The sequence below is a fragment of the Candoia aspera genome, chromosome 1, assembly GCF_035149785.1.
Source record: "Candoia aspera isolate rCanAsp1 chromosome 1, rCanAsp1.hap2, whole genome shotgun sequence".
NCBI lineage: Eukaryota > Metazoa > Chordata > Lepidosauria > Squamata > Boidae > Candoia > Candoia aspera.
Genome location: NC_086153.1, coordinates 231453377 through 231469411, shown reverse-complemented (window position 1 = coordinate 231469411; position 16035 = coordinate 231453377). Strand labels below are relative to the sequence as shown.

The 16035-nt window shown below is 41.3% G+C and overlaps 1 protein-coding gene across 1 annotated transcript; it reads right to left on the bottom strand.

Annotated features, from left to right (window-relative positions):
• Window positions 1–3928: 3928 nt before the first annotated feature.
• On the bottom strand, window positions 3929–14935 carry SELENOH (selenoprotein H). The gene is made up of 5 exons (XM_063289113.1): window positions 14687–14935; window positions 12630–12782; window positions 11354–11499; window positions 7339–7470; window positions 3929–4207 (listed from the first exon to the last, which is right to left on the bottom strand). Exons 2-4 carry the CDS (start codon window positions 12779–12781, stop codon window positions 7370–7372), a joined length of 399 nt encoding a protein of 132 aa, XP_063145183.1. The 5' UTR covers window position 12782; window positions 14687–14935; the 3' UTR covers window positions 3929–4207; window positions 7339–7369.
• Between the last annotated feature and the right edge of the window lie 1100 nt (window positions 14936–16035).

The following is a 16035-nucleotide window of genomic DNA, read 5'->3' as shown; positions in this document are numbered from 1 at the left end:
ATAAGTGTTGAGTTGTAACTTGTTCAAATAAAATTGCTAAGTTTTCCTGGTACTTTTGTATCTTATTGACACTGGAGTCCTCTTGTGGAGTTAGCTGTGGCTAAAGGAAATAAACTCGTCCCTGGGGGAGCTGGGGGTGTTGACGAGCGACAGGAAGCTCTGGCATGGGCTGGTCCATGAAGTCATGAAGAGTTGGAAGCAACTAAACGAATAAACAACAAAAGGAAATAAAACAATATATACACACAATACAAATTGTGGGGCAAGCACAGGGAAGGTTTTTAAACTCAGCATAGTAAACTATAGCAGAAGGCTTTTAATACAGCAAAGTTAACTATCTTGAGCAGGTATTTTGTGCATAAAGGAAAGCACGTGGATTAAATGAAACTATTAAAATCTCAAAGGCTGAGGACTGCTACCAGTAATGCAATAGGATAATTAACAGGAAATGTGAGCATTGAAAACTAAGTCATTACTCTTTTTGTTAGGAGAGAAAAATAAGTTTGTTGTTTATTCGTTTAGTCGCTTCCGACCCTTCATGACTTCATGGACCAACCCACGCCAGAGCTTCCTGTCGGTCATCAACACCCCCAGTTCCCCCAGGGACGAGTCTGTCACCTCTAGAATATCCATCCACCCTGCCCTTGGTCGGCCCTTCTTCCTTTTGCCCTCCACTCTCCCTACCATCAGCATCTTCTCCAGGGTGTCCTGTCTTCTCATTATGGGGCCAAAGTATTTCAGTTTTGCCTTTAATATCATTCCCTCAAGTGAGCAGCCTGGCTTTATTTCCTGGAGGATGGACTGGTTGGATCTTCTTGCAGTCCAAGGCACTCTCAGAATTTTCCTCCAACACCACAGTTCCAAAGCATCGATCTTCCTTCTCTCAGCCTTCCTTATGGTCCAGCTCTCGCAGCCATATGTTACTGCGGGGAACACCATTGCTTTAACTACGCGGACCTTTGTTGTCAGTGTGATGTCTCTGCTCTTAACTATTTTACCAAGTTTTGTTATTGCTCTTCTCCCAAGGATTAAGCGTCTTCTGATTTCCTGACTGCAGTCAGCATCTGCAGTAAGCTTCGCACCTAGAAATACGAAGTCTTTCACTGCTTCTACATTTTCTCCCTCTATTTGCCAGTTATCAATCAAGCTGGTTGCCATAATCTTGGTTTTTTTTAGGTTTAGCTGCAAGCCAGCTTTTGCACTTTCTTCTTTCACCTTCATCATAAGGCTCCTCAGTTCCTCTTCGCTTTCAGCCATCAAGGTGGTATCATCTGCATATCTGAGATTGTTAATGTTTCTTCCAGCAATTTTAACTCCAGCCTTGGATTCCTCAAGCCCAGCTTGTCGCATGATGTGTTCTGCGTACAAGTTGAATAGGTAGGGTGAGAGTATACAGCCCTGCCGTACTCCTTTCCCAATCTTAAACCAGTCCATTGTTCCATGGTCTGTTCTTACTCTTGCTACTTGGTCGTTATACAGATTCTTCAGGAGGCAGACAAGATGACTTGGTATCCCCATACCACTAAGAACTTGCCACAATTTGTTATGGTCCACACAGTCAAAGGCTTTAGAATAGTCAATAAAACAGAAATAGATGTTTTTCTGAAACTCCCTGGCTTTTTCCATTATCCAGCGGATATTGGCAATTTGGTCTCTAGTTCCTCTGCCTTTTCTAAACCCAGCTTGTACATCTGGCAATTCTCGCTCCATGAATTGCTGAAGTCTACCTTGCAGGATCTTGAGCATTACCTTGCTGGCATGTGAAATGAGTGCCACTGTTTGATAGTTTGAACATTCTTTAGTGTTTCCCTTTTTTGGTATGGGGATATAAGTTGACTTTTTCCCATCTGATGGCCATTCTTGTGTTTTCCAAATTTGCTGGCATATAGCATGCATTACCTTGACAGCATCAACTTGCAAGATTTTGAACAGTTCAGCTGGGATGCCGTCGTCTCCTGCTGCCTTGTTATTAGCAATGCTTAAGGCCCATTCAACCTCACTCTTCAGGATGTCTGGCTCTAGCTCACTGACCACACCATCAAAGCTATTCCCGATATTGTTATCCTTCCTATATAGGTCTTCTGTATATTCTTGCCACCTTTTCTTGATCTCTTCTTCTTCTGTTAGGTCCTTGCCATCTTTGTTTTTGATCATACCCATTTTGGCCTGGAATTTACCTCTGATGTTTCTAATTTTCTGGAAGAGGTCTCTTGTCCTTCCTATTCTATTGTCTTCTTCCACTTCCGCGCATTGCTTGTTTAAAAATAATTCCTTATCTCTTCTGGCTAACCTCTGGAATTTTGCATTTAATTGGGCATATCTCCCCCTATCTCTGTTGCCTTTTGCTTTCCTTCTTTCTTAGGCTACTTCTAGTGTCTCAGCAGACAGCCACTTTGCCTTCTTGGTTTTCTCTTTCTTTGGGATGTATTTTGTTGCCGCCTCCTGAACAATGTTGCGAACTTCTGTCCAGAGTTGTTCCGGGACTCTATCTACTAAGTCCAGTCCCTTAAATCTATTCTTCACCTCCACTGCATATTCCTTAGGAATATTAGTGAGCTCGTATCTAGCTGATCTGTGGGTCTTCCCTAATCTCTTTAGTCTGATCCTAAATTGTGCAAGAAGTTCGTGATCGGAACTACAGTCAGCTCCAGGTCTTGTTTTTACCGACTGTACAGATGTCTGCCACCTTTGGCTGCAAAGGATGTAGTCAATCTGATTTCGGTGTTGTCCATCTGGTGAAGTCCATGTATAAAGCCGCCTCTTAGGTTGTTGGAAAATAAGTTTAAAGATCCTAATTAACAATTTATGGCCCTTCACAGAATGATTTAGATACTCCAACTCAGTTTTTTTTTTTTTTTTTTTGGTACCTTCGTCAGTTTTGACTCCTGGTAGCTGCCTGGACAAGTCCCTGCAGTTTTCTTGGCAAGGTTTTCAGATGTGGTTTGCTATTGCCAGCTTCTTAGGGCTGAGAATGAGTGACTGGCCCAAGGTCACCCAGCTGGTTTTGTGCCTAAGGTGGGACTAGAATTCACGGTCTCCAGGTTTCTAGCCTGATGCCTTAACCACTACACCAAACTGGTCCCTGGCAGAATGGTTTAGATACTCCAACTTGGCAAGTCATTTAGCCACCAGGGAAACTGAATTACACTTAAGAATTGCTATATCAAGCCAAAAGTGCTCAAATATGGATAGGGCAGCAGTAGCTGCCTTCTGCTGTTGCTATTTAAGAGCTGGTATTTGAGGCTTGTTGCAACTGTGGTTCAGGAGGTAATAAGCAACTATTAAGATAGCTGATCTCTGCAAATTTGTCCCATCCTTTTTAAAACTAAATTGAGGGGTCAGCAGTGTTAGAATGTGTTAAGTTCTGATTCCTTAGTCAAATATTGAAGCCCCCACCAAAAAGGGGGGGGTTGGGTTTTCAGGACTCTCATTCTGTCATGACCCTGGAATTGAGGTAAATATATGCCAATCCTAACAACAAATCTCATTAAGAGGAACAAAATGGCAAAGTAAAACAAGTAGTTGTGAAGAATTCTCCCTTTTCTCTGCTGACACAAATTGGCTTCCAATTTGGATTATTTTCCTTCAATTCTAGATAATAAGGGACCAACTACTGTAAAAACTTTTAAGTACAACTTCTAAAAGGCCACTAGCAAACAAGCACATAAAATGTTTTAGGTTTATTGGGAAAAAAACCTAATAAAAATTAGCATTAAAATTTTTTAGGATAAAAAATTAACAAGGTAGCCTAAAGTGATGGGAGGGAAAAAATGCAATAGTGACAAATGTCAAATAATGTTTTCAGAAGTCATGTATATGCTTGGGAGGGCAATTTTAACACTTCAGCAGATAAAACTGGACATGTTAACACAGATGTATAACTTTAGTTTGCAAAACAATGGAGACTAAACTATGCCAGGACAGAAAATATTGTGACACCTTTATTTCATGGAACAGAATTAAGTAAGAGATAGAGGAGGCAGTCAAGCTTTACTGAAAATAAAGTTCTTCCCCAAAATGTTCCCAGGAGTAACAAACATTTCAAAGGATGGGGGGGGGGGGGCAGGAAAGAATAACATCTGGTCCATTCTTCCTTGTGAGGGAGGGGCAGCAGTTTCAGAGATATGACCAGAGTTTCTTTACTCCACTTCATCATATCCCATCATGAATGCTCCAACTCACAGGACAAACAGGGTCGTCACAGAGGCTGCAAAAAATAAAAGATAGTCATTGGCCACAGATCTTGCTCCCCAGTTCAAGAGCATCACTTACAAATTCCAGGTGGACAGTGGTCTTGTTTCCGTTTCTGAAACAATGTATTACAGATGCACATGGTTATCCATAGTACAATTATATACCCTAAGAGGCATTCCCACAGTGTTAAGAATTTAAGGTTCTACAGATGTAAACTACAACTCAAAATATTTAGGTACTAGGATCAGTGATGGGTGCTGGATACTACAGATTACCCCTCCCCAAGTATGTTTCTTCAAATACTGTACAGGACCCAGTTGGCTGACACAGGAGGTTCAAGACATTTTCTTTCAACAGATACTACTACAACCATGTAATTTCTGTATCACAGCCCAGTCATTTAATCTGGAACCTTCCACTCTAACACAATGACCAACTGTCACACTGGTACTACGTTTTAAAGAAGGTAAGTAACCTGTCAGCCTTATTTCTGAGAGGTAGATGTACAGTTCCATTTTCACAGGATAGTTAAAACAGCGAACAATTATTTCACCACCACCCTGCTTCTGTCTTTGATAGGACTTTTCCTAAAGGAAGAGGTGGCAATAGAGGAACAGCAGTGAAAGAGAGTTCCATTTCCCACCAATTAAATACTTAGGAAGCATGCAACAGGAACTGCTGGTAATTTTTGGCAATTGTACTGGGAAGGGGCTCTTGGCCAGATACTGTCTTGGATACTTGGGCTGAAATGAACATGGATTTTTTTTTTTTTTTTGGTCCTGCATTAATTTCTAGCAGTTCACGTGCTTTCCATAGTTCCTGAGACTTGCCTCTTGACCATAAAACCAGCTGGAACTCTTGAGGGCCTATTCATGCAGAACCAGTTCAACTCAACCATTTTGGATTTTGGTTCAGCAGGATGCCTGGTCTGAAAAACCCTGTGTGTGTAGTATCCATATTGTTTTGATATCCTAGCTGTTCTTTACTATTCTGAAATTCAGTCTTAAAGCCTGATGATTATTAAAAAAAAAAGGGGGGGGGCAAATTTGTCAACAAAACTCAGACAAGCATCAATAAAACCTTGTCTGGGCGTATCTGAACTATGTAAACTGGAAACATCTGGCTATTTGTATTTTGTCATCCTTGCAGCATTAGAACATTTAGATCTACTGTGGCTTTTTGATTCTTTGAGGGGCTTAAAAAGATGAAGCAGCAGAGACAGCTAGAGTATTGCTGGAGGAGGAAGACCTTTCTTGAATCTGTCCAGTCACTGGTAAGAGCTCATGTCTGAAAAAAGTATATTTTGCTGCTCATCATGTCTGCTGAATACAATCCAGCAGCTCCTTTTATGGTGATCTGCTCCTTCCTACAGAAGAAGGATCACCATAAACACCTAATCACCACTCTGAAAAATTCTTGCATTTGAGAAATAGTACCACCAGATTCAAGCCAAGCAGGACTCTAGCTGGTCAGTGCCAATGGCAATGACTAGGGCTTTGCCTTGTGAAGTCATCTGGGTTTAGTTTGAGTGCTGAGGAAGTAGATAGGGCTCTTTGTTGTGTCAGCTCCACCACTTCGCAGCTGGATCCATGCCCCATATGGCTAGTTAAGGCCTCTGGGGCAATGCAGAAAGTTGGATTCAAGCAGTAGTTAATGCTGCTTTGGGTGAGGGAGTTTCCACCTCCTGTGAAAGATGATGTGGTGTGCCCCCTGCTCAATAAATAATTGCTTGATTCAACTATTTTGGACAATTTTAAGCCAGTCTTTAACATCCCCTTTTGGACATGATAGAAAAAGTGGTAGCACTGCAATTTAGAGAACTTGGACCCATGGAAGTCAGGTTTCAGCACGGAAACTGCATTGGTTGCACTTTTGTATGACCTCTGGAAAGACCAGGGGAATGCAATTCTCCTGGTTCTTACCAGCCTTTTGAGATAGACCAGGTCAGGAATTAAATCCACAATACCAGGATTTGCTTTGATGTAGGTTATAACAACAGAATCTTTAAAGCCTGACAGAGCTTCTTCAACCATCTGTTTTATACAAAGAGACTCAGGGTGGGGCACTGGAGTTTACTTGTAATGTCTTCCTGGGCTAAGTTAATATTTTCCCAACATTGTAGCATATTTTCTTCAAGGTCATCTCCATACTCCTGTACATTCCTTGACCTCTCAGCACCTTTTAATACTTTCAACCATGGTATTCTGAACTGATGCTGACTGGACTGAGGGGCACCATTCTTTGATGATTCTCCACTTTCCTATGGGATTGGTTCCAGTTGGGTGAGAAAGGTAGGCGAGATCTGTTCAGAGACCTCTACTTTGTGGAGGGCCCCAGGGTTCTGCACTCTTAACATCTACATGAAACCATTGGGAATGGACATCCATCAGCACAGGGGTCACACAGTATCAGTATGCTGGTGATACCTAGTTACATATCTCAGTGACTTGGGCAGTGATGGGTGTTTCATGTTATACTTGGGAGACCCAATCCAGTTGATTTTTGGGTGCAATTTAAAATGTTAGTGTGACATTTAAGGTCTTACATGGCTCCAGATCTAGTTACCTGCAGGACTACCTTCCCCATATTCATCAACCTCTCTGATCAGGTCAAATAGAGGCAACTCTCCTATCTATCTCAGAATGTCATCTGATAGGACCCAGGAAACAATCATTTTCAATCGCTGCTCCCATGTTTTAGAACTTCCTTTCAGGGGTTAACATTTTTATTCACTGACAGTCACACAGTAGCTTGGCTTAGACTTCACACTAAGCCATAAACAGTTTTCTTTGTCATTAAGCTCAATGAATTGAAATGTTGTGATGGTTATTCCAGTTTTTGGTTTATCATAATGTGCAAGCCAACTCTGGCAGGATTCATCAGTTGTGCTAAGCTGCAAAGATCTGTTTGTGACCATGTGCCTGCTACCTTCTCCATGCCTCCCCCCATGGTTGTGCCTCTCTTAACTAAGGTTTGTAGCTTACTGTGTTGGCAGGATGTGGAACAAATGCCATCAGAAATGGGACTTTATAAGCTACAATAAGTATCAGCATGAAGAAACTCAAGCTTTACACCTTCATCTCAGGTGGCAAAGTCTCCCCACCCACCCCCCGCCATCCCCAACCACTCTAGATATGAACTTACCACTGGGGCTCCCACCCTATCATTGCTGACTTTAGTTTAAGTTGCGCTTCACCATCTCAACGATGTTGTTGGGTTCTGGGAACTTCAGTCTGCGGGGTGGCCCTTTCTTAAGGCCACTCCAAAGCTCTACCTCTAAAAGCAATCAAGACAAAAGGCAATCACCAGCAGTATTTGGTTTATACAATGTCAATAATACATCCCATGCATACTGCCAAGAGGCCACATGGTTTATAAGCAGGACTAAATTCATTGAACAAGTACCTTTACAAAGAAGTAGGGCTACTAGCAGCCAGACACTGTTCATGTCTGAACTGCCTCTTGGGTTTTTTTTCTGTCAAACTGGGCCAGTTTTTCAGTTAGTGCTGTGTTTGTGGGATTAAGTAAAGAGAAAAACAAAAAGACGCCTGAATCTAAATGCATGGATCAATGTCTGGCCTCGCTGGTCCGTAGGTAGATCAGATCAGTAACCTAAGTTAGGTACCCAGTGTAAGGCACCCTCAGGGCATGACAGCAATAGCTATTCACATTAGCCATCAGAAGCTGGGAACTGAGGAATATAGTTCCTGACTTTGCAGATTCCATATGGACCTTATTTGGTGAACAGACAGTGAAATTTCACTGCAAACTTATCCAACTCACTCATTCCATCCTTAAAAGTACCAAAAATGGTTGATACCCAATCATCAGCAACCATCCACAGCATAAGAAAAATAGCTGGCATGCTCTCTTCTGATCATTTTCAGACATTTGGAATGGAAGTGGGTTGGGGGAGGCAAAAGTTATTGAGGGAAGAAGAAAACCAAAACCCTATGAGGTCACATTAAGCTAAATAAACAAGAGTGGAAGGTAGTATCAATGAGGTTTTCTTAAATGATAGAGACCCTGGAATAAATGTTTGGGAGGGAAATATCACAGGAATGTTTATCTTATAAGGGCTTTTCCTATCTAGTGCTTCCAGATGTGATGGACTTCTTCCCTTATACCCATCCGTCTTGAACAGCGGCCAAGCTGAAAAATTTAATATCTTAGTTCAAAAACTTTCAGCAGCGTTTTTTTTTCCAGTCCAGAGAAATGCATGGCAAACATTTCCTTTAGGCTCTCCTGGATCTAAAAGCAAACAGAGGGTCTACAATCTGCAGTGGCAAGGAAAGTACCACAGCTTATATATCTTTCCATCATCTTGGAAGCTAACTAGAAGCATTTCATATACATAATAAATATTCTCCTAAGCTCAGGAAAAAAGAAGGAAATTGATTTCAGCAAAGTGCTGTTGTTTTAAATTTCCTGCTTCATGGATTTGTATATGAAGAAAACAGTGACACTTCCTCAATAGAGCTCATAAAGAGAACTGAATGCACCTGCAGCTTGTATTAAAATAAATCAGACCTTATGAAAACATGGCACAGCCATTCATTAGAGTGAATAATATATTGATCACCTTAGTTCTTCATGTCTAAAATACAACATTTATCAATTTCACCTGGAAGGAAGATAATCTTGAATGTAGAACAACCTCCCACTACCTTGTCAACCAGGGTTGTTAAATCATACTGAAACCATTTTTTCCTGTTTGCAAGAAGGAAGTAAACAAATAAAAGTCCTTGTGTTGTCCTTACTTGCAATCACAAGTAAACTTACAATCGTTTATTCTGTAGCAAGTCTCATTAAATTCAGTGGCTTTTATTCCCAGAGAAGTATGCTTAGGGCACCTTGTTCTGTTCATACTATGTAGTTTCACTTTCATCTGCATCTTGTTCCCTTCCACATACAGAGGGTGAGTATCTGTGACAAACCACCTCCTTAGCTGTGGAAATTCTCCCCCATTTGAGGATTCAGTTTTCCAAAGTCTTGACTGGTAATGGAGGGTTTCCACGGAGAAAAAAAGAAGGCAGACACTCATTGTATGCAGGGAGTGCCAAGACGGGGGCATGTTTAGTGCACTCATCCACCTTCCCTCCTGAAGATACCTTTTAATCACTTTGCATTTCCTGTTCATTCTGTAGTCAGTCAGTGCCATATTTTCAGTGAATACATGTAATTATTTGAAGGAGACTATCGTATTAATTGGAAGAGTCTGCTATTGCTCATTTCAAAACTGCATTAACACACAAAGTGATGCCCAGAGATAAGAAATGATGCAGCAGAACAGAATTAACCATCTTTCTAGGCTGTACTGCTTACATTTACATTAGATCTGAGCAACTCAGTCCAACTCTCAAGAGATTTCAGGGATACACCATACAATATTGTGCAAGAGTTTGCTGCTCTCATAGGAAATCTTAGCCATTTTCAAAATTGAATTCATTTTAGGGAAACGAAGGACTGTCTTTTAGGGGAGCAACAGTCTGGCACCCATGGGTTTTATGTTGCTGATTTCTGCAATGGGTGGTCTGATGTTGGATAAACTGAAAGAGCTACGCATCAATACCCACTCCCACACCAATACTGTGAAAGGGACACAAAGTTTGTGGGAGGGCTAATTCTCCTTTGATTCAGTCACATTGAAGACAGTTGATTCCCTGGGGAGAATCTGAACACTAATGTAGAAATAAAAAGTCAAGCAGTGACTCACACCCTAGTCACTTCCAGATTGGATTACTATAATGTGCTCTACATGGGGTCTACACAGGGCTACCCTTGAAGAATACCCAGAAGCTTCAGTTGGTGCAGAATGTGGTGGCATGGGCAGTTATGTGAGCTTCCAGAACAGCATGTTACACCTCTGCTCGGTGAGCTGCACTGGTTGCCAGTTTGCTTCCAGGTCCAATTCAAGGTGCTGGTTTTAACCTTTAAAGCCCTTCATGGCATGGGACTGGGTTATCTGAGGGACCGCCTCTCCCCAATTACATCTGCCCATTCCATTAGATCTGGCAGAGAGGGCATGCTTTAGGTCCCATCCACTAGGGGCTTACATTTTGCAGGTCCCAGGAGGTGGGCCTTCTCTGCCATGGCACCCGCCTTATGGAATATCCCCCACACCAAGTGAGGTCAGCTCCATCCTTGCAAATGTTCCATAAGTCCCTTAAGACCTGGCTTTGCTATCCAGCTTGGGGATCCCAGGAGACTGGGAATATTCTAAGATGACTCTATTATTAATTTAACTCTCTCCTGTACCTGATGGTTTGTATTTTTAAGAATGATTTATATTTTTCAGCAATGATTGTTTTTATATGTTTGTTTTATTTTATTGTTGTACGCTGCCCAAAGTCATTTCATGTGAGATGGGCAGCTATATACATTTGATAAATAAATAAAGGACTAAGAAATATAAAGACCAAAGCAGTAACAATAGATACAGCAGACAATGGTTTTCCCTGTGACACTCTATAGGAATGAAACTTGGACTTTGAAGAAGTAGGATAGAAAGAGTATTGATGCTTTTGAACTTTGGTGTTGGAGAAGACTCAAGAATGCCATGGATATCAAATGTCATATCCAACAAATGGATCATAAAACAATTCAATCCAGAGTTCTCACTTGAGGCACAAATAACCAGGCTGAAATTACTGAATTCTGGACATGTTATGAAAAGACCTAACGCTCTGGAGAAGTCTGCTCAGGTGGAAGGAAAGAGAGAAAGAGGACGACCCGCAGTAAGGTAGATGGACTCAGTTGCACCTTTGAAAGATCTGAAGGACCAGGTTGGGGACAGAGTATCCTGGATAAAATCAATTGGCGTGGTCACCAAGAATGGACACCAACTTGATGGCACATAATCAAGCCCATTCTGTAATGTCTTCCAGATAGATAGGACAATTCCTGAGAACTTTATCACAAGCTTAATTCATGTATTGTGCTACTTGCGATCAAGTTGTACAGCAAACTCAGCAATCTTAACTAGCATGTTTAATTTATGATTCAGTTGTGTGAACTTAGGAAACTGGGTTAATTTAGTAAACCACAGCTCAGCCAATTGTGGTATATTCAATAGACCATAGCTAAGTAATAGTTAGCAATGAGATTGCAAATTCAACACTGTCTCCTCCCCATTCCCACAAGCAACAGAATAACTCACTGGTGCCATCCTTTTTCAAGAGAATCACTTCAAAGCTATTCCTCCGGGGCTTTTCAAGGTTGACTTCCACAAGGATGTCAGGAAAGGCCAGGCATAGCTCTTGGCTGACAGCCTCAGCTCTGCGTCCAAAGACTCGTCAGCTTTTACTGTCAATATTGAAGAAAAATGAGGAAAAAACATTTTTATACTACAGAAGAATGTGAACTGTTATTTGAAAGTCCCTGTAGAATTTCAAAAGAAGCATGTTCCCACCATATTTAAAATTTCATCTGATCTTTCTGTTTTGTAACAAAAACCTCATTTTAACATTTTATTTGGTGGGGGGGGATTCTCTGTTATTCACAAATGTCCATTACACTCAAAAATACGTCACTGTGGTAATTTATGGCATTTGCATCATTTCATTACATAAAAGACATACTGGCATAAATTCAGGCACATCTATCTCCTAAATGACACAGTTTGTGTAATTAACATCACTGTATAAATGACATGAATGGCTGCAGCAATTTGGTTGACTGCATGCAAAGTTCATTGTATTGAGGCCCAATGTTAGAATGAAATATTTGATTCAAAACAGATTCCATGTAGGCTACAGGGTTTAATCAATTAAATCAGTTTTTCAAACTATGTTCTGTGGAATCCTAAGGTTCAATGAGAATTTGATGGGATTCTATGAAAAGAAAAGAAAAGAAAAAAGTTCACTTGAACCCAGCCAATTTTCTATTTTTAGAGCTTTGCCTCTTGAACAAGGTTCCAGAATTTTTAACTAACAAGTTCTGCAACCTCAAAAAGTTTGAAAACCCCTGAATTAAAAGATCAAGTGATTAAGAATATTAAGTATTAACAATGTATTTCTGTGGTCAGCAGAATTTATTTTTAAAGCTCTTTTAATACATTTACCTATAAGAACAGCAGATGGCATTCTCTCCTAATTTGGGGGAACAGGTATTTAAAATGAAGTCCCCAGCCAGGAATCTCCAGACCACCTAGCTTAGCATGTATCACCTAAGAGCAGGCAGCTCTAAGCTCCTGTTACAAAATATATGCATCATTTTAAAAAGGAATGAAATATCCTACTCCCACAAAACTTTTTTTCAATAAACATAATCAATTAAAATTCACACTATTCAAATGTTAACTTTTTTTTTTACTGGATACCTATCCCAGGTCCAGTAATCTTTTTCAGAATGGGGGAAAAAAAACTTATCCTAAAACAAGGTGTCTGACTCATCTCCTCTTTCAATATGTAGGCAATGAGTCAATGGTCTCTTACCAGTGCTCAATGGTCACACGAAGATCTCTCAGTCCTTCATGTGTCTTCCGTATCTTGGGCAACTTCTCCACATCATTGGCTCCCTCTCCACTGGATGCTACAGCTTCTGCTTGAGGGATATCTGCTTTCCTTTTCCGCCCTTTGGGAGGCATTCTACAAGAGAAGGCAAGAAGGAAGAACAATATTACTTTTGTCCTCTTGGACTACAGATCTCAGTATATGTGGCAGATCCTTCTGGGAAGAACAGACCAAAGAAAGGGTGCTTAGAGAATGTTTATTTATTGTGCTATCAATCTGCTTTACTGACGATAACTCTCATTTGAAATCCATCCACTGCATCTTCTGCCTTTTTTCCTTTCACAGGAAGATGGAAAGAGGAAAAGGTAGAATAACTGCATACTCCCTATCTGGAACCATCCAAAGATATTGCAGAAGCCAAGCAGCCTTGATTCGTTCGGTTCAGAAGTGCAAAAAGCAGGGCCAAGAGCTCATCAGCATCTCTTTTGCCCCCTCTCAAGTATTTTATCTAGTGGCACTTGGCAGGGATTAATATGTGCTTAAAGGCATCCATCCAATCCTTTAAAACTCCAGAAAATATGGCCCTTAACATTCCATGGAAAGCCTGGTGTTGCTCTTCAACCAATGGAAGTTACTCACCCCTCATTTAGTTAATACTATCAACTGCAGTTCCCAACCTAAACCCTCCAGATACGCTGAACTGTAACTTTATTATTTTTATAAATAATTCAATAGCGGACATACCTAATACTCCTTCCTCCTCCTGTTTTCCCCACAACAACCCTGTCAGGTGAGCTGGGCTGAGAGTGAGTAACTGACCCAAAGTCACCCAGCTGACTTTCATGCCTAAGGTGGGACTTGAACTCACAGCTTCCTGGTTTCTAGCCTGGTGCCTTAACCACTACACCAAACTGGCTATAACTTTCCATGCTAGTTGAGAATTACGGGAATTGTAGTTTAACACATTGGGAGAACATGGGGGAGGGGTGATCTACATACTACTGGCTGCAATGGTCCAGGATTTTCAACTGTCTTATCGAAGTGTACTTGGATGGCAAGCAATGAAACCATGTTTTTCTCCATGCAAAGCACACTCTTTTCTAGTGACCTGTTCCTCTGTCTTTTCTGCTAACAGCAAAATATCAATTAGCTAGAAGCAAAAGAGCCTGATGCCATTACAGGACTACAAGAAAGTCTTTGGTGCTCAGTATTCAAAAGCATCACCAAACTTTCGGCAAAGAGTGTATTAGAGAATATGGGTTTGTGTTATTACCTACAAGCTTTTCATCAAAGAGCAAGCAAGACAAATATATATATATATATATATATATATATATATATATATATATGCACACACACACACACACACATATATATGTATGTATATATAAAAATGATCACGATTTATTTAACCAACGTATACCCAAGAAAGACCCAGTGTAGGGTAGTTTAATAATGTTGGAATTTGCTGGGGAGACCAGGGTTCAAGATCCCATTCAGCTATGGGGCTCACTGGATGAGATGCTGAGCTCTTGGAGAAAAGGATGGATTAGTAAATGCAATGAATAATGACAAAAACAACAGAATAGTCTTGAACAACGCTATGATAAGAGATTTAAAATCTTGAAGAAAGGAACGAGAAATGGCAGTAACCGCAGATTAAATAAAACAGAATCAGTTCAAAAACCCTCGTTTGAGAAGGCAGAAGAAGAACGAACCGCGGAGATGTTTGCAAAGAAAAGCATTTAGATTAAACCTTAAAACATCACGGCTCCATAGTTGACGGAATTTAGGCTAATTAAAGTGATGACTATGACTAAGAAGAGAGCAACTCCGGCTTTTCAAGAAGCAAAGCAACCTTGCCTGCTTTTTTTACTACCGACAGTGCAGCCCGCGTAATGGGCAGCTTACGCTCAAGAAAGGAAATCTCCTGCAGCTTCAACCATTGGCGCTGAGTGGAAGAGAACTAGGCACATTAACGATAAAGCTGCAAAAGGCAGATGAGCAACCAAATACAGCGAGGAGCGCTCCCGGCTCACCTTCCAAGGCGCCTGCGACAAAGCCACAACAATCCCACGCCCTTCAGTCCGCCACGCGCCAAAGCGTTCCGTAAGATGGCCGCAGCCGCAGTCCTCGTGAAACTGGGGCGTTTTGAGTGACGTTCCGCAGCAACCAATCACGACTCGCATTCGAAGGGTGCTGCATGAGCAGGTCGCGTTTTCAAGTACTACTGCAAATTGGTGTAGCAAAGGCTGCGACTCCCCGCTGGGCAGACCATAGTCATAATCCCGCCTAGTCTAACGCGGTGGGCGGGACGGGCAACGGCGCATTTCAGCTAAGGAGGTACTGGTGTCTGTTCGGCAGGAGCTTCGGGAGAAATGGGTTCTGTATTCCGCTGCTCTTCTGTTACTTTGAGCTTCCTGGCGTAGCTTTTCTTTGTGCAATTGTCCTGCTTCATTCACGGAAGTATCTCTGCCCTTCCGTGTCGCCCACCGCTTCACAGAGACAGAAACAATTGAATCCAACTTGCAGTTCAGTGGAGAATCTTGCAATACAGTAGGAGATGCTGCCCAGCACTCTAACGAGGGAGAGTACATCAACTGCTTCCTGAGAGAATCTGTCCCGCTGCCAGACAGCGCTCATTGGCTGAGTTCACACAATATGCTAAGCCAGAATTGATGCATTGTGGCTTAATGTTGCGCAAAATCATCCATTAATTAATTAATTGACTTATAAGCCTCAACTGCAACTCTGGTTAGCTTATATAGTATAAATCATTAGGATTTTTTTTTAAAGGAAAGATAAATCAAGTTAATAAGATTGCTAAGACTCATATTGGGGACACAAAAAGACCAGTTATACCCTTTAAAATATAGATCAATAAGTAGGGTCACAAGCTGTCCTGTTGAAAAAGCCAGGTCTCCAAGGTTTTTTGAAATTATAATAGGATTGAGGCCAATACAGACTTCGGAGGGATGCTGTTCCAGAGAGTATTGTTAGTTTACGGATCACTGTGTTGTGGAAACAGGGAGTTTCTCCTAACATTGAACCGAAATCTTCTGCTTTATTTCCATCAGTTGGTTCTAGTCCTGCCTCTGGGCCAAGGCAACTACTGCTTAAGACTGTCTCCTTCGGAAAAGAGATGGGCAGCTGAAGAAGACTTGCCCCTTGCCACTGCTAAAATAATATCACATCCAGGTAAGACATCTTCATTTAACACTGAACAGTTTTGTAACTGTACTGTACTGTTACATATTCTGAGAGCAAGAAGGGCATTAGCAGTTACACTTCTGAAGACAGAAGCAAGTCCTTCACATCTGTCAAAGCAGCAGAATCCATACTAGCTAATCCTTGAACAGGGATTCTCATTTAGACAGGTGGATGATTA